The sequence below is a fragment of the Nelusetta ayraudi genome, unplaced genomic scaffold (assembly GCF_046127955.1).
Source record: "Nelusetta ayraudi isolate G7.1 ecotype Tasmania unplaced genomic scaffold, CSIRO-AGI_Nayr_v1 ptg000019l, whole genome shotgun sequence".
In the NCBI taxonomy this organism is placed as follows: Eukaryota; Metazoa; Chordata; class Actinopteri; order Tetraodontiformes; family Monacanthidae; genus Nelusetta; species Nelusetta ayraudi.
In genome coordinates this window covers 6,147,660-6,169,961 of record NW_027466069.1, presented here as the reverse complement: position 1 = coordinate 6,169,961, position 22,302 = coordinate 6,147,660, and the positions used below count along the sequence as shown (strand labels likewise).

At 50.3% G+C, this 22,302-nt stretch overlaps 1 protein-coding gene across 2 annotated transcripts in view; it reads left to right on the top strand.

Moving 5' to 3' along the window:
• plxnb1a (plexin b1a) overlaps nt 1-22,302 on the top strand; it is a 46,978-nt gene that overhangs the window by 17,154 nt on the left and 7,522 nt on the right. Inside the window, exons 2-25 of one of the 2 annotated variants that reach the window (XM_076026620.1) lie at nt 4,379-4,476; nt 5,102-6,000; nt 6,089-6,331; nt 8,124-8,306; nt 11,061-11,189; nt 12,085-12,185; nt 12,277-12,409; nt 12,521-12,677; nt 13,343-13,451; nt 13,566-13,674; nt 14,322-14,870; nt 15,595-15,693; nt 15,799-15,918; nt 16,888-16,981; nt 17,137-17,318; nt 17,409-17,560; nt 18,072-18,177; nt 19,558-19,694; nt 19,778-19,951; nt 20,667-20,916; nt 21,019-21,261; nt 21,346-21,522; nt 21,914-22,062; nt 22,139-22,239. In XM_076026620.1, coding sequence (XP_075882735.1) covers nt 5,113-6,000; nt 6,089-6,331; nt 8,124-8,306; nt 11,061-11,189; nt 12,085-12,185; nt 12,277-12,409; nt 12,521-12,677; nt 13,343-13,451; nt 13,566-13,674; nt 14,322-14,870; nt 15,595-15,693; nt 15,799-15,918; nt 16,888-16,981; nt 17,137-17,318; nt 17,409-17,560; nt 18,072-18,177; nt 19,558-19,694; nt 19,778-19,951; nt 20,667-20,916; nt 21,019-21,261; nt 21,346-21,522; nt 21,914-22,062; nt 22,139-22,239 — 4,585 coding nt within the window. In that variant the 5' untranslated portion in view covers nt 4,379-4,476; nt 5,102-5,112. The remainder of the gene's footprint in view (nt 1-4,378; nt 4,477-5,101; nt 6,001-6,088; nt 6,332-8,123; nt 8,307-11,060; nt 11,190-12,084; nt 12,186-12,276; nt 12,410-12,520; nt 12,678-13,342; nt 13,452-13,565; nt 13,675-14,321; nt 14,871-15,594; nt 15,694-15,798; nt 15,919-16,887; nt 16,982-17,136; nt 17,319-17,408; nt 17,561-18,071; nt 18,178-19,557; nt 19,695-19,777; nt 19,952-20,666; nt 20,917-21,018; nt 21,262-21,345; nt 21,523-21,913; nt 22,063-22,138; nt 22,240-22,302) is intronic. The other variant, XM_076026621.1, reaches the window with a different exon arrangement.

The following is a 22,302-nucleotide window of genomic DNA, read 5'->3' as shown; positions in this document are numbered from 1 at the left end:
ACATCGTACACAAATATGATCGCATTTGTCAATCGTGGTATTTTACTTTGAAAATTCACCTGATTCTCCCGTGTTTGTTTTTTTTTTTTGGGTTCAATACAGACCAGACGCCAAAACGATCGGTTAGTAGGCGTGGCGTTTTGCGGCACTTCCGCCTCCGGTGTTAATGGCGTGTTACAAAAGTTTGTGCCGCTGAAAGGACTTCGAGTTAATGCGTTATTCACGCGTCAACTTCGACAGCCCTCATACGAACCCTTTCACCTCCAGCACAACACCATCACGCGTCCGCACCGTCACGGCTCCCTCGGTCCGCCTTGATGTCGAGAGCCGGGGGATCTCTCGGCCTTGATCCTGACAGATGATTCCAAAGAGGTCAAAGGTCAGACAGACAAAAAAGTCTGTTGGTCAGACTTGTGGATGCTGGGCGGCACGTGCCACTGGGCCGGACAGGGCGGCCAGCTTTGACACCTGCTTTTTCCCGAGGAGGGAGGGAGCGACCGTCTGGGCGGAGAAAAGATCCTGTCATAAAACAGCGGTAGAGTGTGTGTGTGTGTGTGTGTGTGTGTGTGTGTGTGTGTGTGTGTCAACGAGAGAGAGAGTGCATGAATAAAAAAGTATGTTGTGTCTCGCCACTTCAGTAGACGTGTATGCATCAAGAGTGTGTGTGTGTGTGTGTGTGTGTGTGTGTGTGTGTGTGTGTGTGTGTGTACGGGCTCTCTTTTCAAGGGAAGTGGCTTTTATCCTGCGTCCGCCGACTGTGGCCGCTGAAAGGGACACTATTCCCTCCAGCGGTGGGGAGGCACAGAGGGGCCCTTCAGCACAACCGGAGGGACGGGGAGAGAGAGAGAGAGAGGCCCTCTGTGTCGGCCAGAGAGTGAGCGAGAGAGAGAGAGAGAGAGAGAGAGAGAGAGAGAGAGAGTGAGAGAGAGAGAGAGAGATAGCCATTGACCCTCGGACGGATATGGAGACGGGCCAGGGGAGGGTACATCTGCATCTGCTAATGTTTGGCCTTTCACTGAGCTAACCGCCGCCGAAGGGCCCTCGATCGGCCCCCGATCGGCCGCCTCCCCTGCTGGGCCACACCTCCAGTCCTGTGGCGCCGTGCTCAGTTAGATGTCGTGTGCTTTCAGCCGACACTTGCTCAGCCAGAGTGGACTGGAGTCAGAAGGAGTGAGAGTTTTTTTTTTTCTGCAGTCTGATGGTTTTTGATCTTCACCCGACGATCCTTAAGGTCAAGGGTGGCGGCGGCGGTGGAGGCGGAGCAGAAGGTGACCACGACCGCCAACGGTGATCCCAAAGTGTCCTGCTGTGCCGTGTGTTAGCTCACACATCCTGGTTGTTGTGTGTTGGTTGAGCGTCATGTCTAGACGGAGCTGTGCGCAACGTTAAACTTGAAGGAAGATCGACTTGACGACTTGTAATACAGAAACGCAGATTTTAAAATTTGATTTTGGCCAACAACTTAACGGGAAACAGAGACTCTCCCCAAAGCACAGAAGTTGAGATGAAAATCTCATGACATGATTTCATAACAAGTAGCGCCCCTGGTCCTGGTGGGCGAGGTAACACTATTGGAGAGACTCAGATCAGTGTGTGTCCTCGTCAAACACAAGCTGAAGGTGTGGACTTTTGCCTCCCGATGCACGTTGCGACCAAAGATTCTGCAACGGTTTGTTGCTGCAGCTTGTTGCTATGACGGCCTGACTCGGTCAACACGTTGTTGTTTTACGCTTTCATCGGCAGGCCTGACAAATGTTGATACTCTGAAGGATTTGGGATAAGACACGTCCCCTCTTCTCCCTCCTCCTCCTCCTCCAGAGGCCCCCGAGGCCAGACGCCGTCGCTCCGGCGCTCCCCGGCCCCCCCGCTGTCCCCCTACTGTCCCCACGGCGCTGACCCCTGCATACTTTATGGGGTCTTGGGCATTCAGCGGACTGTCACGACTCATTAGGAGCGTTAAAAAAATGAAGTTGCACAGCGGACTGGCCGTGCCATTAACGAGCACGGACGCGCGTACACACACACACACACACACACACACACACACACACACGGAGGGGATTGCACTGGTGAGGGCAAGAGCTCATTGATGAGGCTCATAAAAAGTCCATCAAACACCTCCAGCAGGACAGGCAGGTCGCGCTGCCACCTGCAAGCTCTCAGGAAGATTTCTCCTCCCACTAAGCAGGCAAATTCACTTTGGCGTTGGGTTCCCTCCACTCTCTCTCCAGCCTAATGCTCTCCCAGAGGTTATTTATAGGTTGAGCTCCGCTGCTGAACACGCCGCATGCCAGACCCGACTGATGGACTGTGGAGTTTTTTGGTTTTGGAGCTGGAGAGCATGAGAAAGGGGCTTCCTTCCTCTCTGTGGAGACTCTGACGGGCAGAACGGGAAGAGGTTGGGGAGGGACTTGGAAGTGGGGGTGGTGGTGTCTGATTGGCCGCAAAAGACAGGCGGCTGGGGATGAGGTCATGGCTCGGTGCGTCGTTTTCAAAACGTCGCCGTGTGACTTGCTGGCTCGCGTACTTCCTAAAAAGGGTCTCATAAAATTGCCCAAATATGGACTTCCTGTCTGGTCTTTATTCCCACTCCGTCAGCGCCTCAGTCATCCAGTCTGATCCCACGGTAGTTTGCTCGGAAGCTGCTGCTGCTGCCGCTGCTGTCGCTGCTGCTGCTGCTGAGTCAGCAGGAAGTTCCCGCGGTAACGGGGTCGCCATCGGCTGTAAACACGTCAACGCCCTTTTTTTTTCTTTTTTTTTCTTTGCGGTGCAGGTGAGGACGCCTGCCCGGGAGCGCAGGTTGCTCCAGGGGCTCATTATCCACCGGGCTGAAGTGAAGGAACGAAAAAAAAAAAAACATTTTGTAGATTGTTAATTTTTCCAACTTTGAGCCCTCCCGACCCCTTCAAACCATCTCACAGATTGATGGGATGAGTGTCATGGATTTGTGTAACATTCCATCCGTCATCTATTTATTTATCCTTAGATGAGGAGGAGGAGGAGGAGGAGGAAGGAGGACAGGAAAAGGCTCTCGCACGGAGAAGTCTTGCAAGTCTGTAAATCATATCATGCCGTCTAAGAGAGAGTGCGCGGCTCTTAAGATTTACCTTGCGCCCCAAAGTGGTCGTCGAGAGAGAGAGAGGGAGAGAGAGAGGGAGAGAGAGAGAGAAAGAGAGAGAGAGAGAGAGAGAGAGAGAGAGAGAGAAAAGAAGCTCTCGACCGACGGACCGTGCCGGGAACATGAAACCGAGAGCTGCTGCCGCCTCAATTCCGCCTCCATAAAACATGAGGCACACAGGAGGAGTTTGTTTTACATGTATATTTCATAAAGGCAATCCCTGCCGCCGCTGTCTCACAGGACCCGGCTGCATTTTCAGCCCTGTTTAACAGACTGTGATGGCCACGCCCCTTTTGACACTCACTCACACACACACACGCGCGCAGGAACGCACACGCACGGGCCGTGGGCAAATCCTCTGATGGTGGGCGTGGCCGCTCTTACTTATTACACTTCTTAGTCGGCTCATGAATAAGTGAGGAGGACGTCCGAGACTCTTCCCACTTACCAGACTCGCACCGAGGCGCATGCACCTGCCACACACACACACACACACACACACACACACACACAGGCACACAGGCACACACGCCCTACCCTCCTTCCTCTTTGTCCCCGGCTGCAGCTCCAGGGGGTGGACAGCAAGGTGAGATGGCGCTGCATGTCTAATAATGTCTCTGCCGTGTTCCCACACTGCCCGTCGTTTTGCACACGTGCGCCTGTCTGTCAAGAACTGCACTAGTTGTAGTTGTCGTTGTTGTTGTGTTGTTTTCCATTATGTCTCCGTTATGCAAAGTCAGCCAAGGGCATGGATAATATAGCTGCTGCCGCCCAGTTTAAAGTTGAATTAATCCTCTTGATGTTTGGCTTTTAAGGCTCTCTGTCGGCAAAAAAATAAATAAAAGGTGCCCAGCTGAGACATAAAGGCACACGGCAGTCCTTTCTTTTTTTGCGCGCGACCTGCCTGCGCGGGGGGTCAGAGAAAGTTCAGAGGAGCCTGTTCAATAATTAAAGGCCGTTTTTTCTTTTTTTTTTTTTTTTCTGTCTATAATGCGAAGGCTCTCAGTGTCCGCAAACCACTCTCCTCCTCGGAGGTGTTGAGTGACGGCTGTGCCGATGAGAGATGAGAGCTGTTGTCCTTCACGTTTTTCCCTTCTTTTTTTTTTTTGTGGCTTGTGGCAGCCGGTCGTTTCTGGCTTCAATAATGCATCGCCCGTGCACGTTAAGTCGCCACCACCCGCGCTCTTGTCGTAAACTGTGACTGTCTGTCCCTCTGTCTGTCTGTCTGTCTGTCTGTCTGTGATCTCGCGTCATTTACAGAGAGACCCGGTGTTGCCTGCAGAAACCTGAACGCGATGGGCTATGATTCCAGGTGATCGGGAGGAGGAAGTCTTCAGCTTACAGAGAGAAACTCGGTGGTAAGGAGCGGTTTTGGGTCTTTTTTTCAGGAGTCAAACGTCTGCGTAAATCAACCGTGTAATAGGAAAAGTAGTTTGGCCCAGAGAGGAAGTGTTTAACATCGCCAGGATTGATCCATCTTGACAAGTGACATTGCCCATCCCAGCGACCATTTAATATTATCTTGTTTTAAAATCACTCTAAGGGCACAGTGCAGCCGTCTGCCTTTTCTTTTTTTTTCTTTTTTTTGTAAAATTCAGTGAGCTGCAACAAGTAAAAGAAACACAGCCTGCGTTAGCATCACTCCTCTTTGAAAAAATGGCCGGCTCTACCCAACCCCAGTGGTTTTCGGCACTAATTTTGAGTACCATATGTACCACATATGGTATATGTGTCGCAAATGGGAATTTCATTTTTATACAGCAAATGATTTTATACAAAATCAGAAAGAAAAACACCAAGGACTTCGTCCAAGCACTCTTGGATGCTTCACTGATTGGTGATTGCACACTCACGTGCTTTCAAACATAACCTCTTGGATAATGCAGTGTGTAATTGTTCAAGTCACCAATTTCCTGGCCACAGAAACAATGAGGATACTTGACATTTGGACGTTGTGCTTGTGTCCTGTACCCCCCCTACCAGAATCTTTTGCCATGCTTCATGGGAAGGCTCTGAACTCCACCCCGCTCTTCATCCTCCTCCTTCTCCTCGCCACCGCCGCCGCCGCCGCCCAAGGCCGCTCCTACCCCCGCTTCTCGCGCAATGACACTGACTTCCAGCACATGGCCCTGCACCCGGACCCCTCGGTGGACACGGTCTATGTGGGGGCCAGGGACCACCTCTTCCAGCTGGACGGAGCCGACGGGCTGCGGCTGGAGCAGGAGGAGACCACCGGCCCCGTCAGCGACGCCAAGAGCTGCATCCCGCCGGTCACCGAGTCCAACTGTCCGCACGCCAGGCCCACCAGCAACCACAACAAGCTGCTGCTGGTCGACCCCAAGGCCTCCCAGCTGATCACCTGCAGCAGCATCCACCAGGGCACCTGCCAGAAGCGCAGCCTGGCCTCCATCAAGAAGGTGCTTGTCTCCACCGAGAGGCCCGTGGACACGCAGTACGTGGCGGCCAACGACGCCGCCGTCTCCACGGTGGGCCTGGTGGTGGAGCTGCCAGGCAGCGGCGGCGGCCGGACAGTGATGTACGTGGGCAGGGGCTACACCGCCGGTGGCTACACCGCCAACTACCCGCCCATATCCACCCGCCACCTCTCGTCGCAGCCCGTCTTCTCCTACGAGGAGACGGCAAAGCTGGCGGTGGCGGGCCGCCTGGCGGAGTACGACCACCACTTTGTCGCCTCCTTCAGGCGCCGTGCCTTTGTCTACTTCCTGTTTTACCGACTAGACCTCAAAACCAGGGAGTACCGCACCTACGCCGCCCGCGTATGCCTCGACGACAGCGCCTACTACTCCTACGTGGAGGTTCCTCTGGCTTGTCGGTCGACCTCGGCCCCTCGCAGGGCTTACACGCTGCTCCAGGCCGCCCAGGTGCGTCTCAAAACGGACCCTCCGTTCGCCGCCGAAGCAGCTGCTTGTCTTTGACTTATTCTTCGCCTCGCTTCTCTGTCCAAAACAGGTGGGACAAGGCGCAGGCGGGGAAGACGAGAACCTCTTCGGGGTCTTCTCCAGCAGCCTGGCCCCTTCCGACGCCTCGCCGCTGGACCACTCGGCCCTGTGCGTCTACCGGCTACATGAGTTGGACAAGCACATCAACACCACTCGCGACCTCTGCTACACCCAGGAAGGCCGTGTGGAGGGCGTCGGGGAGGTGGCCTACATAGAGTACGAGGTCAAGTCCAGCTGCGCCAACCTGTCCGTGGTGAGGATGCACTGTCCACATGGAGCTTGTTTGGTCTTCTCCCCGAAAGGAGGAAATTCAAAACACACTTAGACCAATACTCCATACAAACCACTTTCATCCCCGATGCGCTTTCTCTGATGCAGTGATGACTCCAGTTTCTTCGCACATAAGATCTGTGGGGTAGCCCTCATACATAAAGAAACAATGCTTATTCTTCACCAACTGGTCGGGCTGAGGCACTTGATCCGTGGGCTTTACACCTCTGAGTTGGAGCGAACAAATGTTTCACACCTCATATCATAACATGTCAGTCATACTTACAATACTACAATACTTCAGACACCATCTCAAAACATGATGAAAGACTCCATATAAACTGCTTTCATCCCGTCCCATATATGAAACTGATTCAATTAGGGCTGGATTGTTTTTTCCGCTCTGCCGTTCACGAAACGCTGAAACGGAAAGTGGGGATCGCAAAGTCACGACAATTGACTAAATTGCTGAGATTCACCGGAGTAACGAGAGGAAGCGGCCCTCCTCGTTTCGCCCCGCCCCCCCCCCCCCCCCCCCCCCCGGGAGAACGTTTTGGCCGCCTCCCAGTGGAGCACCCAGGTGCAGCGGAGGCTGCCTTCGGTCCTGCTACGCTCTCGGGGCCATTTAACAGCATCGTTAGGCGTTCGGTAAACCGAGCAAAATCCGATTCGGCCGCGTCTCTGATTTAACGAGCTCCGACAAGCGAGCGCTTCTTTTAAATGCCGCGGCATAAGTGGACAAATTAGGGTGGGAGGCTTCAGTTGAGTAGGTTGGGTATCGAGGGAAACAAAAACAATGTAAAGAAGTTTTTTGATGAAAGACAGCTGAAGATGATAAGAGGAAATGGCAGGAAGATAGTGATCACTGCCTTCTCTCCAACATGATAATGCTGTTTCGGTTTTGTTTTTATTAACCCTGGAGACTTACAAAAAGAAAAAATCCACACAATTCCACTTCCTCCTCCTCCAATTATTTGAAGCCAGAGCTGGAAGACTTTTACTGGAAAGCAGGACTGTTTTTGGGCCGAGCCAGAGCAGCTTTGCTATGCTAGCTTTACTCTGAACGGCAATCCTCTCACAGCGAATTAAGAGGATTCAAAGCCAAACGTGTCTTCAGATTAGAAGACGGACTTGTTAAGAACAACAAATAAACCAAAAAGGATAAAAAGTAAAAATGTTTTGCATATATATATATATATATATATATATATATATATATGTATACATGTATATATATATATATATATATATATATATATATATATATATATATATTTATATATATGTAAGGGCTGTTAAACAATTATTTTTTTTAATCACAATTAATCACAGAATCTTTATAGTTAACTGTGATTAATTTTTTTTGAATTGCATGTATAAAATTCAGTTATTTTGCATTTCAAGGCAGTTTTAACTCCATTAAGTAAAGTATTTCTTAGCAGAAATTGCCCAGAGCCGGCTATGGGTTAGTAAAAGGGACAAAAGCTGAATACGTGAATTTCCCTTTGGGATGAATAAAGTAATTATCTATCTATCTATCTATCTATCTATCTATCACAACAGATGCGGAAGCACCATAGCCAGCCCACTCTGTTGATCTGTTTTGTGTGCGTGCTTGGTTTCAATCTCTCTCGATCGCACTCAATCGCAGTATTTCATTTTGAAGATGGCTTTTATTTTCAAACTTTACCGGATTTTCTCGTGTTTCTTTGAGTGACTTCCTGTCACGCTGGACGGAGCTGACCGGCCTCTCCGCTGTGGTTCCCCCTGCACAGAACACGGTGAACGCGTACCCCTGCGGCTCTGACCACACCCCCAGTCCGATGGCCAGCCGGACGCCGCTGGAAGCGAAGGCCGCGTGGGAACATTCGGCTGCTCGCCTCACCGCCGTGGCCATCAGCGTCCGCGAGGGCCACAGCATCGCCTTCCTGGGAGACTCCAAAGGGACTCTGCACAAGGTTTGCTCCGCCCACGCTCCCCCCACCCCCGCAGCCCTTCTGCCTTGTGGGCGTTTCCGTTGCCGAGCCCTGCGAGCCTGCGTGAGCACGCAGAGGTGAACGCAGGGCGACGCCCTACAGCCGCCTGCTTGTACAACACGGATCACCTCATCCGCCGACTTTATTGGCCGATCCCACATCAAGGCTGTTTCTTCACCTTCCACCAAGCCCTCCTTGGCGGTGCAATCCCCATGGCTCTGCCCTGATTTGCGGCCTCTTTATGCCCCCGCCAACCAAAACCAAAGCGTCTCACACTGCGAGCAACTCTCTTAACCAGGCGTTTGTTTTTTTTTGTTCCCTTCTTAAATCTCTTCCCCTAAACGTCTACATCATCTCAGAAAATTCCCACCATTCCAGCCGCGTTTGTGGTCTCTCCAGAAGACACAGAGCAGGCATCCGCTCTGATCCCACGTTTTCTCCTCCCCTCGACCGCAGAAGTGATTGTTGGCATTTGCGATCGAGTTTGTGTTTTTATGAGTGTATGAAAGAATGTATTAATAATGGCAGGAAAAGGAGATTTTTTTTTTTTAACGCATTATTTTTCCTGACTGAGAGAGTTCGCTGTGAGAAAGGGGATTGTAGACATACTTCTTTTGTGAGGTTCTGCACTGGCGGGTCTGTTCTGCTTCTGCTGCTGCTGCTGTGTGTGTGTGTGTGTGTGTGTGTGTGTGTGTGTGTGTGTGAGGGCTCAGAGCGAGACACGCCGTCTGACATGGTGCTTCAAGGTAGAAGATCAAAGCGGCGCTCCATGCGGTCATATGAATTGAAGCTATTGTAACTGGATTACGGCATCGCAGCAGGACAAATTCCACAGCATCCGCATATGTGTGTGCGTGTGTGTGAGTGTGTGGAGGAGACACAGAGAGAGCGAGACAGAAGGAAAGAGAGAGACAGGGTCGATGGCTATTTGTTTTCAAACAGTTTTGACTTATATGGGCTTGAGATGAAGCCCATCGCTTGACTGAGAACAAACAAAGCGACTCTGCTCCATTCCAAATCACTGAACGGCAGTTTGTGTGTCGTGGCTTGCGCGCTAATTGTGCCGTGGACGCCGACCGACGCCAGCGCCAGGAGGCCAAAGGGTAAAAATGGGCCAGTCGAGCCAGAGTGAAAATCCTCCCGCCTTCGCGTCCACAAGTTGTGTCCTGTTTGTTGAGTTTCAGCGAAACCTGCGGGCTCTTGCGTGTTGACTCGTTTCAAGACAAGACGTGACGTGCGAGTTTCTGATGCAGCGTCTTTTATTGGTTTGCCTCGGACCGAAAGTCTTGTGATGGGACTTGGATTGTTAACTCACATTTCTTCTGATTCTTCTCTGATTTGAGATTCAAGATTTCTAGCTTTTCTTTTTTTGTGTTTTTACTCTGTTTCTATGAAGCAGCATGTTGGCATTTTTGATTTGGATTTTTTATTTTGAATGTTTCTCATACGTCAGTTTGAGTTTGAGTATCATAGGAATTAAAAGTCCTACAACATGTACAAATGAATTTACCAATGTTTCCCAACAATAAACTGTATAACCCGTAGCCTGGCAGCAAACTCTGTAACAAATGAAACTCGTCCATAGTTGACTTCTTTTTTTCTGGCTCCGCCTTCTCTGCATCTCCGCTCAATTCTGGAAAACTTCCAGGTCAGTGACATCACCCTGATTTCGGCTCTGCCATTCACTCTCATTCCAAACGAGCGTGAGCTCCGGCATCAGTTAGAGCGCGAGGCTAAAAACTAGCACTTTTAGCAGAAGGCTGCAAACAGAGGGCTAAATACGTCAGAAAGTTTTTTCCCCTGTGATGTAGTGAATCTTTCAATAAAGAAACTCCACAGATGAAAAAAGATAAAAAACAAAAAACAAACAAGCAATCAAAGCTCTGAAAACTGGCAGGACACACAAAGCTTTAAGACGAGTCGTGCGAGATGACAGGCAGCATGAATCATCCTTTAGTCGCCGCCCATTACTAAGCTCCTTCCCGCGCCATTACATGTTGAGTGCATCCTCTTAATGGGCCGGCTGGGATGCCGCCCCGCTCGCAGTGATCAAGCGAGGGCCTGATGGAGGGAGGCACGAGCAAAAAAAAAAAAAAAAAAAAAAAAAAAACCTCCTCTGCTAATCCCATTAAGACGAGGTAACGTGAGAGGAGGAGGGCCTGGGAATCACTGGGGCCAGAGGTGTCGTCCTGCGCAGCCTATTAGATTTTACCGAGCCGTAATCGCATTCACGGCCACTCCTGCCCACCGCGGCGCATGAGTGTGATTTGATTTGCATCCGAGCTGGGAAAAAGATATCCGTATACCGAGGTTTTTTCTTTCATTTTTCGGCCTGGCAGGTTCGAGCGTTGAAACGTGGAACCTTGAAGAGTTTTTTTTTTTTCCATTTTGCAGAGTTACAGACTTTTAGCCCTCTGTTTACAGCCTCCCCCGGGGGTTTTTAGCTTCCTGGTGAAACTTGATGCTTTGCTGGACCTTCCGCGTTTTTTTTGGAGTGGGCAAGGTTGGGGTCGGAGGGCGGAGCCAGCACCTGGCTGGGGGCATTAAGATAACGCCGTCCTCATCACACATCTAATGTCCAAAAATAATCACAATTCTAATGCGAAAAATTTATCAGAATTGAATTAATCTGAATCGGAACTGAGTAAATGTTGGACTTGATTGACAAGCTGTTGACAACTGTTGGAAAACTATTCTATATATATATATATTTTTTTATCTGCTCCCGTAATCCAGGTGTATCTGGGCCATGACGACAAGGTGCAGGTATATGCAAACGCCACCATCCAGCCCAGCTCGCCCGTCAATGCTGACCTTCTGCTGGACCAGAGTGAAGCCAACATCTACGTCATGACCAGAAATACAGTATGTGCTCAAAAAACAAACATTCTGCTCCTAAATGTTCCTAAATGCGACGCGGCGAATCATGTCGTGTGCACAAACTGCGACAATTGTTTTGCGAGGCATCAAAAGCAGCATTTCCATTCAAAGCCTTTGGCCCAGATGTCTCCTCATTTGGCCGCCTGTCATTCAGCGGCTGGACGATTTATCGTCTGTCAGGGGTCTTCTGAGCTCGTGACACTTCCTCAAGCTGTGTCACTCTCGCGGATAAAGGGGATAAAACAAAAAAGAGGAGGCAGGCCCGAGAGCGCAGGAGGAAACACTCAGAGAGGCCAGCTGGCCGCCGAGGTCAGAGGTCGCGGTAGGCAGCGGCCGAGGCAACAATGGTATTGATCAGTAGCGGACGGGCCTCCTTTGTGCCGGCACGCTCCCCCTGAAGTGTGAGGTGAAGTCGCTGATTGATGGACACAGTTACTGGGAGTCTGTGAGTCGGAAGGAGCCTTTGAATAGAGATGAAGGCATTTCAACCACATCTGCCAGTCCAGCATCAGCCCAACACTGTGACTGTGGGAGCTACCAAAATAAATCAACAACATAGGTGTTTTATAAAAAAAAAAACAGTATTGAAATAAGTTCCTCCTATTAATTGTTAATAAACTTGAGACTGAACATCTGGGCTCTTGAGCATAGGAATGAACTGTGTCCGAACTGAGAACATCAAGACTTGAGAAATTTGTATGTTTGTGTAAGGAGAAGGAAAGGAGACTAACCACCAAAACAGTGTGAAAATACAATAAGAGGTGAAGGAATAATCAACCTCATCACCCCCAGTTCCCGTATGAAAGCCACGTGGACGATAGTCAGCGTCCTCCTCGCTAACGGTTGCTACTCCGCTCCTCCTCTTCTGTCTCCTGCTCAGCTGGAGAAGCGTCCTGTGGCAGAATGCGGAGAACATCCGGACTGTCAGTCCTGCCTGGCGGCCAGAGACCCCTACTGCGGGTGGTGCGTCCTGGAAGGACGGTGAGTTGTACCCATTTCGCGTGCCGGGAAATGCTCCGCTAGGCGCTAGCGCGGCCGACGCTAACCCTTTTTTTCCCGCCTCGTGCATCAGCTGTGGCCAGCGCCGGGAGTGCCGGCGGCGCTCCACGCCGGGCCAGTGGCTGTGGAGCTTCAACCAGACGCAGCAGTGCCTGGGAATCCGCCACCTCAGCCAGTACAACATCAGCCGTGGCGAGAGGACCGATGTGAGTCCGCGGCGCTAGCTAGGGGGCAGGGGACAGGCGGCGGTGCGTCTCTGTCTTTATTTCTTTCTGCTGCTGCCTTCCTGACGCCCTCGTTCTTCTCCTGTCTGTCAGATTGTGGTTTCAGTGGAAGGTCTCCCCAGTCTGGAGAAGGCGGAGACCTACTCCTGCTACTTCCACGACACTGAGACTCCGGCCTCCTTCACCAGCACCGGCGTGTCCTGCCCCACCCCCGACGCCGACAGCCTGCCCCCGATTCGCCACGGAGACGGTAGGTTTTCTGAACATGTCGCTCAAGTCGGGCAACTTTCTTTGTTTTACTCTCCGAGGTTGTGTCACTTCACCGCAGCAGAAAAAGCAGCAGTCAAGCAGTCAAGATATTGGAGTTGTGATGAGCCGACCCCTCATCGCTGCACGTTTCAGTCCTGATCTTGAAAATCTTCGATGTGATTTTCAAGGATGGAGGAGCAGCGGCTAAAAAAAACCAAACCAACCAAACTCTGCAGAGCACCGCGGCTCTCTGCTAGCTGCTGGACATCAAAGGTTCAAACCAGTAGCGATGTGTTATGCCCCCTAGGCCACTGGCCTCCACTTTTTTAAAAAATCTGATAGGTTCAATTGATGGGCGGGTTGGTCCATTCCAAGTCATTTCTACTGCCTCTTTTACCAGACATACACTGACAATCAAAAGTTTGGACCCAACTTCACATTCAATGGTTTTTCTTTTATTTTGATGATGGTTTATATTGTCGATTCTCACTGAAGGCATCGACACTGTGAATGAATTTGTATTTATCTTCATGCATGAGAAGGCGTGTCCAAAATATTTTGACCAGAAAAATACACAGATTTGGATAACGGGATGTGTGACACGTGAGGTTAATTGATGCCAAGGAGAATAAACACCCCTGATGTTTGCTTCCGGCCTGGTTGCAGAGTTTGTGGTCGTGACTCTGTCGCTGCGCTTCTCCAACGTGACGGTGGCAGAGACGGAATTCACCTTCTACAACTGCAGCTCAGTTCAGGAGCTGTCGGGACGCCGGCCGTGAGTTACCAACAAAACGCAAAACAGTTGTTGTTGTTTTTATTTCAATTTGCAATAATTCTGCATTTTTTGTTTGTTTCCCCCCCACCACCACCCCCCTCCCGCTGTTGCTAGGTGCCGAGGGTGCGTCAGCAGTCGCTGGGGCTGCAACTGGTGCATCCACGAGCACGTGTGCACGCACAAACACACGTGCAGCCAAGGAGTCACCATCTACAACCAGAACGTGAGTCCTCGGGGACGATTCGTCTCAGTTGCCTGCGTGCGGCTGAAAGCCTCGGGTCTGTTTGAAGTTTGAATTTTTGAGGCAGTGGCGCAAACATTTTGTGAAGCAAAATGTTGTTGTTGCTGTAGCTGTTTTTGAAATAAACAAGCCCTTCCATCAAAAAAAAAAAAAAAAAAGACTTCTACATTAGAGTAGGCATGACGCTGTACTGTCTGGAAAAGGCACCAAAAACTCACGCTGTTAGAAATATAGGAGAGCTGCTGATTAAAGAAGAAGAGGTTGTCTTGTGGATGCTGGGACTCTCCGATTCTCCGATCACCGTTGCAACTTTGATCACAAACCAGCAGCAACACGCCTTTTTTTTTTTTTTTTTTTTTAAGGCAAAGCAAGACTTTGTGCCAAAAGGTCCATCTCTGTTTCCATTTCCATTAAAGAGAAATCTTGAAGTTCATCTTTTCAAAATAGTGTAGACTCACATTTGCTTTACTCATGTTTTATTACATTTCTTTATTATCATCTTGAGTTGCTTTTTAATCTGTTTTCATTCTTTCTTTCTTTTTTTTTTTTTGCTTTTCCCCACTTTGCTTTGTCCTCCTTCCTCCTCCTCCTGCTTTTCTTTTCCACACTGGTGCTTCTCCATCACCCAGTTCACACCTCCTCCACCCACCAGCAAAACCACCTCATTACCACCTACTGCTCAAGTTCCTACAACAACAGCATCAACACAGCAGCCGCCGCCCGCAGCCACACCTGCTCCCACCACAGCGGCTGACCTCTCAGTACCCCCAACAACCCCCGATGACATCACAACCTCCCCCCTCCTCACCCAGCCGCCGACAGATGCCGCCGCCCCCACTACAACCACCGTGGGTGGACTTTCCTCCGAGGACGAAGCGACGCAAGGGATTGTGGGAGAGAGTGACGGCGCTACCTTAGCTTCCGCCGAGTCTCCGACTTCCGTCTCCGCCTTCGACGCAAGCTCCGCCCCTTACGGCTTCGACGACGTCTCAGTGGGGGACGACGAGGAGGCGGCTCGCCCGGCGAGCACCGGCACGTCGGTGTGGCGGGAGGAGTGGGAGGAGCCGTCGGCGGAGAGTCCGCGCGCCGTCACGCAATCGCCCGTAGCGGTCGGCGAGGCTGACTCTGAGCCCGCGGCAGACGTCCAATCAGATTTAGCCGCTGAGTCTTATTCTCTGGTGAGTGCAGAGACAAATAGTGGAGTAAAAGATCAGCAGCACTGGAAGGAGCAGAAGAAGAGTTCAGAAAGTTTGAAGTACAAAGCCTCGGGGGGGAAAACTAGCTTAGCTTAGCACGAGTCCTCGGCTTGCAATCTGCCCCCCAACGAAATGGGACGTGGCCGCCACCTTCCTCGAGAAGGAATGAGCTGAGGAGATTTATTCAGCACAGCGCCCTCAGCAGGTGATAGGTAGCAGTATATGAGGCTGAAGATAAAAAATAAAACCAAATATTAAAACCTGCCAATCGACAGGACTGATGTCACTGAGGAAGTTGAAACCTTATTGGCCAGACGCCCCCAAACCTCCAACCCCTCTCCACCACCAACACCATCTCTCTTCATCAATTAGCGCAGGCTAATTGTCATCATTGGACCCATAGAAATACACATCCATGTCATTTTTTTACTCCCACTTTGTTGTGTCGTTTGTGTTTTATTTTTGGAGTCAGTTTCAGCTTTTTTTTTTTCTTTGCTGTTTTCCTTTTTATAGTTTGGTGTCGCCCTAAGATACGAATCCGCTGAGTTTTTTAACGACCTGAAAAAGGATAACTTGTAGGTCAAAGGTCTTGCGAAAGGCCAGAGAAGTCTGAGCAGCAGCGTTGTCATTAGGACATGAAAAGAAAAAAGTGGCTGGAGTAACCTGCTTTATTTCCGTTCCTTAACCAACGTCATTGTGCCAGCAGGAGTGTCCCTGCGTGGAGAAAGTCCAGGACTCCGCCCTCCTGCCCGTCAACGTGGAGCGGAAAGTCACGCTGGTGGGGAAGCACCTCAACGTCTTCCAGGTAACGTCAGGCCACGGCGGCGATTCAGCGGTGATCCAGCAGGGTTTTTTTTTTTTGCTCAGTCCAGGTCACTTTTGTGTGTCTTTTGTGAACAAACACACACAGGACGACACCCTGGACTACGAGTGCGTGCTGGACATCGAGCGCCAGTCGGTGGTGGTGGAGGCGACCGTGGAGCCGGACGCTACAGGCTCGTCCTACCTCATTACCTGTGAACCGCACCAGGTCAGAAAGTGTCTCTGTGTCTCTCAGGAATGAGGCAGGGCACCACTTTCTGTTTATTCATCAGTCTATCATTTTAATATGTTGAATCAGATCAATCGTCAGATTGAATGACGGAAGCGGATGTCAAAGTTTGTGGCTTCTCTGTTTAACTGGCCACAGCTAGAAAAATGAAATACGATTTATTCATCTATGACAGTGAATAAACTCAGGCATCATTTTGTGACAGATTCAGCAAAGACTTTCTACTGATTGGCCAATACACCTTGGCCCTACATGCCCCTTATTGGCTACCACTCATTGCTTCTAGCAGTTCAGCTTCTCTCTGCTTGAATCGAAAGTGTGTGCAAGTAGAGGCAAGGACTGTTAGCCAATCAGAGGCATGTAGGGGCAGGTCTGCTCAAAACGGCAGAATGTGTTGAAGAACTTACAATACTAGTATGGAATGTGAAAATTAAAATGCTTGTCCAGCAATTTTGGAAAAAAAAAAAAAGTTAAACTCCCAGTGATTGTCACATCCCGAAGGATGTGAAATTTGTCCTCCGTATTTGACATTCTACCTCTAGACCTCCGACCATTGACAAAATTGAACTAAAAAAATTGAACTTTACAACAAAAATCCATTAGATTTTTATTTATTTATTTTTTGTTCTTTGTTGGTGCTAGTTGAAGACAACATTCTTCACGATGCCATTTAATTATCCTAAATGAAGCCTGCAGCTACCTTGTCCCAACAAATTGATACAAACAAAAGCGAAAATCAATCAAAATCAATCAAGGCGCAGCATCTGCTGCCTGTCCAAAAAAAACAAAAAAATTAGAAATTAGAGAAACTAGCAAATGTCTTTTCGCTTTGACTGGACTGTCTGAGCGTGCACGACATGAGCACATCTTCAAAATCCTCATCATCACCATCATCATCATCATCATCATCATAGCAGGTGTGACTCTGGTTCTCTGCTCGCCCTGCAGTACGTCTACTCTGCCCAGACGGACGAGTATGCGGCTGTGATCAACGTGAGGCGGAGGAACAGGTTTCACATCGACAGCGCCGAGGATCTGTACGGTGGGGGCTGCTCCATGTTGTGTGTCTGTGTGTGTGTGTGTGTGTGTGTGTGTGTGTGCGTGTGTGATGACAGGGTGAGGGGAGGGGGCAGGCGTCCTGCATCATCATCTGGTTGACGATCATTTAATTTTTCTCTCTGCGCTCCTCGCCCGCAGTCACGCTGTTCAACTGCTCGGTGGGGCGGCAGGACTGCAGCCGATGTCGCACCGCCGACCCAAAGTACGGCTGCGTCTGGTGCGGCGCCGCCGACGTCACTGCGGCCGCCTCCCGCTGCGTCTACCAGGACTCCTGCGACGACGATGTCCAGCACACCTGCCCCGCGCCAGTCATTCACTTCGTAAGAACTTTTTTCTCATACCCTATTCTTGAAAAGAAGAAGGAATTCAGGAATTTACCGTCTTTCCCCCCCCCCCTCTCGTGTTTTTAGTTGGACCCGGTTTCTGGTCCGGTGGAGGGCGGCACAGTCGTGACCATCTCGGGCTCCAACCTGGGCCAGCGGGCCGAAGACATCCAGAACTCAGTGCTGGTGGCCGGGATCCCCTGCAGCGTCATCCACAGCAGATACGAAGTCTCGTCCAGGTGAGTCGTCAGGACGTCAGCAGGATCCGCACTTCCCATCATGCTTTGCCACCCTGCAAACAGTCGACACAGAACAGCCTGAACAGGATTCCCCCCGGGATTAATAAAGCATTTCTGGATTTTAATTCTGACTCTGAAATCTGCAAGTTGCAAAACTGAGAACCAAGACGCAAAGTTTGCGAAATTTAAAAAGCTTCAGGTTCCGTTTTACATCCGACATGTGAAAACATCTTAGAAGAGAAAATCCAACAGAACAGTGCCGGACTAGAACTAATACAGACTGATGACACTTTCATAATAATCCAAGATGGCCTTTTTGTTTGATAAAACACATACTTCACTTGTTAAAGTCCTAGTAGTGATACCGCCCACCTTCTACCAAGGTATCACCACACTGCGATACCTTCACCCTCTTACATCGTCACTGGACATCTGTAAAGATGGAAGTGAAAGGTGAGTGAGTTATTTTTGGTTCCAGCTTTTTGAGTCTCTTCATGTCTTGATCTGGCAGGATTGTGTGCGAAACGTCGAGCAGCGGGGGAGAGACGAGCGGCCAGGCCTCGGTCAGGGTGAGGGGAGGAGAAGTCGGCCTCTCCGCCCAGACCTTCAGCTTCCAGGTCAGTGCGCCGCTCGCACGGCCGTCGCACGGCCGTCACACAGCCGTCGCACGGCCGTCGCACCTCTTGGCACTGAGGGATTTGCCTTAAAATTTGCCTTTAAGATTTTGCTTCTTAATCTCTTAGGTTTTTGCTCACTCCTCACTTTGCACTTAGACTTTATTTGCCATGAAGATTTGCGAGTCCTCATGTATCCTTAAATACAAATTGTATTGCAAACTACCTCAGCAGCCAAAATGGGCAAATCCTCAAGGCCGAGGGAAGTTTGAGTCTGGCACGGCAGGATGAGCGAAGGCAACAGCAGAATGTTTTGCAGCTGCACGCAAGGAATCATGAAACTGGGTCACTTCCCTCGCCAGTTCACAGCCCTCCAGTCTATGACGTTTCACTGTGAGAAGAAAATAAATAGATAAATAAAGTTTGACGTGCCGCCTACCGAATGCTGTCCGTCGCAAGATGCATCGAAGTGGAGGTCCTGAGGCTTAATCGCCTCTTTGAATCGCTGGGCTGAACAGGAAACAGACTCCAGCGCTCATATTAAGGCAGAAACAGGCAACTCTTTGCACTCCCTAATTGGTTCATAATCGCATTATTATTGGTGATCCGGCCGCGGAGACGACCAGATTTCTCTCTGTTCCCTCACACAGCGGCAATTAAAACAGAATCGGCTGCCGTCTGATATTTCCACGTCGCGGGTAATAGCTAAATTGAACCTTTAGAATCAGATTTAGCCTCGGCCTAAACAGGTCTGCTGTGCTTGCGATGCAGACGCAGATACGATACGATGCTGGGCAGCCTCGCTCTGCCTCTGCTCGGGATGCTGCCCGCAAAGTCTCCAAGAGTCTTTTTTTTTCTTTCTTTTTTTTTAAACGCTGCCCTTTGTTTGCTCTCCGGAGTCAAAAGATTCCTCACCAATTAATTAACAAGCCGACATCAGCCGGTGCCGCGGTGCTTCCGACCGCGGTCTAATAAAGTAAGAGGCTCATTTACATGGCGGTGAAAAGGCGGCTGCATCTTTTGGACGGCGGCCGTGATTAATTGGCCTCTCGCCACTGACAAGCAGATTAATTGTGTTGCGCGGTGCTTGCCGGGAGGCAGCGCTCGCTCTCGCCTTTCCCAGCATGCCCTGCTGTCTCTTTTATCTCCCCCAATAAATCTCACACTGGCTGTCACGTTATTGATTGGACGCGTTCTTCTTCTTCTTCGTCTTCTTCTTCTTCTTCTTGTGTCTCACCCGCATAATTTTTTTTTTTCACTCCTTGCCGCTGCCCTTAATCCATAATCCAATCAGAAGCAAGTAGGGCCTGGTCTTTGCTGAACTCTGTTGCAGGAAAAGAAATTAATCAACGGTTACACCTCTCCTTCTTTTTCCTCTTTCAGGACCCTGCACTGAGCAGCGTCTCCCCCCTCAGAGGGCCCAAGGCTGGAGGTTCGTCTTTGACTATCAGGGGGCGGAGCCTGAAGACCGGACACCCCAGCGACGTCGGCGTCCTCATCGGAGGGGTGCCGTGCCTAGTGTGAGTGACTCACACTAAACACACTCTGCCGCCCAGGGATTTGTGTGTGAAAACTCTCTTCTTTTCTTTGTTTTTCCATCCAGCTCTGACATCCAGGAAGAGCAGATCCGCTGCCTGACCCGAGGCAGCAACAGGACCGGGGAGCACAGCATCACCGTGCGCTTCGGCGGCGCGGAGCGACACCTACAGGCCCTCGTGTATCACTACACCCCCAACCCCAACATTACCGAGGCCGCTCCGTGCAAGAGCTTTCTCAGGTGGTTGAGCAACCTCACGTGATCAATCACTCTGTAGATTTGGGGAAGCAAACAGCCTATTTAGTGCTGGGCTGGAAACATATTATAGCTGGACCACAATTTTTAGAGCTTGTAGTCCCTGAGTGGAATTACCTGTAGGTCACTTAGCTGATCTTGAGAGATAGACTGAATAATGTTGCATTCTGTCACAACACTTCCAGAGACTTTAGGGATGGACTCAGAGTCCGTATTAAGGTTAGGGTGATGGTTAGAGTTAGGAAAAGAGCCATGTCTACTCCATCTCTGAAAGACAGGGTTGAGGTGAGAGTGAGAGTGAGACCCAGGGTTAGGTAGGGTTAGGCTTTAGGTTAGAATTCGGTAACCAAATTCTAACCTTAGACTTAGGGTTGCAGTCAGACTTCGGTTTAGAGAAGATGCCTACACTGGGCGAAGGGTTAGGGATAGGCTTAGGTTTAAGGTTAGTAGTTCGGGTTAGGGTTAGGTTAGCATCAGGGTTAGTAGTTAGGGTTCGGGTTAGGTTAGCATCAGGGTTAGTAGTTAGGGTTCGGGTTAGGTTAGCATCAGGGTTAATAGTTAGGGTTCGGGTCAGGTTAGCATCAGGGTTAGTAGTTAGGGTTAGGCTAGCATCAGGGTTAACTCTAACTCTGATTAATATACTCCTTTATAAAATGGCCCTTGTTTCCACACTCTTATTATTAAAACCTCTTCCCTGCAGTGGCGGCCGACTCATCAGAGTCTCTGGCCACAACCTTGACGTGGTCCAGGAGCCAAAGATGAGGGTCACCCTCAGTCCTCCCGACACCCTCCCCCCAAGGAGGAGGCGGAGGAGGAGATGGGGGAGCGTGGACAGGAGGATCGATGGGGCCTGGAATACGGAGCAGGATCACGGACCCCCACTGAAGAGACGGAGGAGAATCGTCCCAGAGGTGGAATGTCCTGATGGGACCCTCTGCCATGTCAAACACGTACGTTCAGACTTTCACAAGCCGGATCTTTCGTCTACTCATGTTGTGCCATTATAAAATCCCATGGAAAACATCTCTGCAACTCTTTTCACTCATCTGCAGTTTGAGACTCTCTGCACGGTCAACAGCTCCACACTCATCTCCTGTCCCACCCCGGCCGTGGGTCCCGAGGCCAGGCGGGCCAGGGTCAAAGTTCACTTCCTGATGGACAGCCTCCACTTTGACTTCGGTGCGGTGGGGAGCCAGGCCTTCAGTTATGAGGCCAACCCTCTGCTGCACCCGCTGAACCGCAACAGCCTCGGCAGGCCGTACCACCACAAGCCCGGCAGCATCATCTCTGTGGAGGTCAGTGACAAGACAAATGTCCTTTCGGGGCTTTAAAGTTGATCTAATCCAATCTAAATTGACGACGCCTCTCTTTGCCTCCAGGGGGAGAACCTGGATCTGGCCATCCACAAGCAGGAGGTGGAGGCTCGGATCGGGCAGGGCGTGTGCACGGTGAAAACTCTGACGCGCAACCACTTGTACTGCGAGCCGCCCGCCCAGCAGCCCTCGACCTCCGCCGCCAGCAAGCTGGACGGCTTGGACAGCCTGCCCGAGTTCACGGTGAGTAGGTCTAACGCTGCCATCTAGTGTTTGATGAAGGCATTGCAGGCAAAAAGAACTTTCTTTTTTTTTTCACTCATATCATCTCCCTGGTGCTACAGTGTATTGTTCTGGCAACGCTAATATTATTCACTATAACATTAATATTAATGATAACTTCACACTTCACAGTGTTTTTCTATAAGCCAAAGGTTGGCTCAGTCATTGCACCGCTTCAGGGACACAGCTTTTGAAAACGCATTGTGATTTTTTTAATATAATATAATATAATAAAATATAATATAATATAATATATGATTATGTCATACATTGTATATATGCTGCTGTTACTTTCTAGTCAGTCTTACCGAAAACGCTGTCTTTCTCTGAACTCACCTCTGCGACTTCCCAGGTGAAAATGGGGAACCTGAACTTCTCGCTGGGCCGGGTCCAGTACGACAGCCACGGCCAGTCCACCTTCCCCATGGAGGCCCAGGTGGGCGTCGGGGTGGGGGCTTCCATTGTGGCTCTCATCGTTCTCATCATAGTCCTCATATACAGGTGAGCGCACCGCCCCCGCTAGGCCGCAGCGGGAACTAAGTGACATCAGGTCAATGGATTTGTCGTGATTTAACAGGAGGAAGAGCAAACAGGCCATGAGAGACTACAAGAAGGTGCAGATCCAGCTGGAGAACCTGGAGACCAGTGTGAGAGATCGCTGCAAGAAGGAGTTCACAGGTAGGACCCGACACGGCCTGGACGTTGGTCTGGACGCAATGGCCCAGCCGCACCGTCACAGTC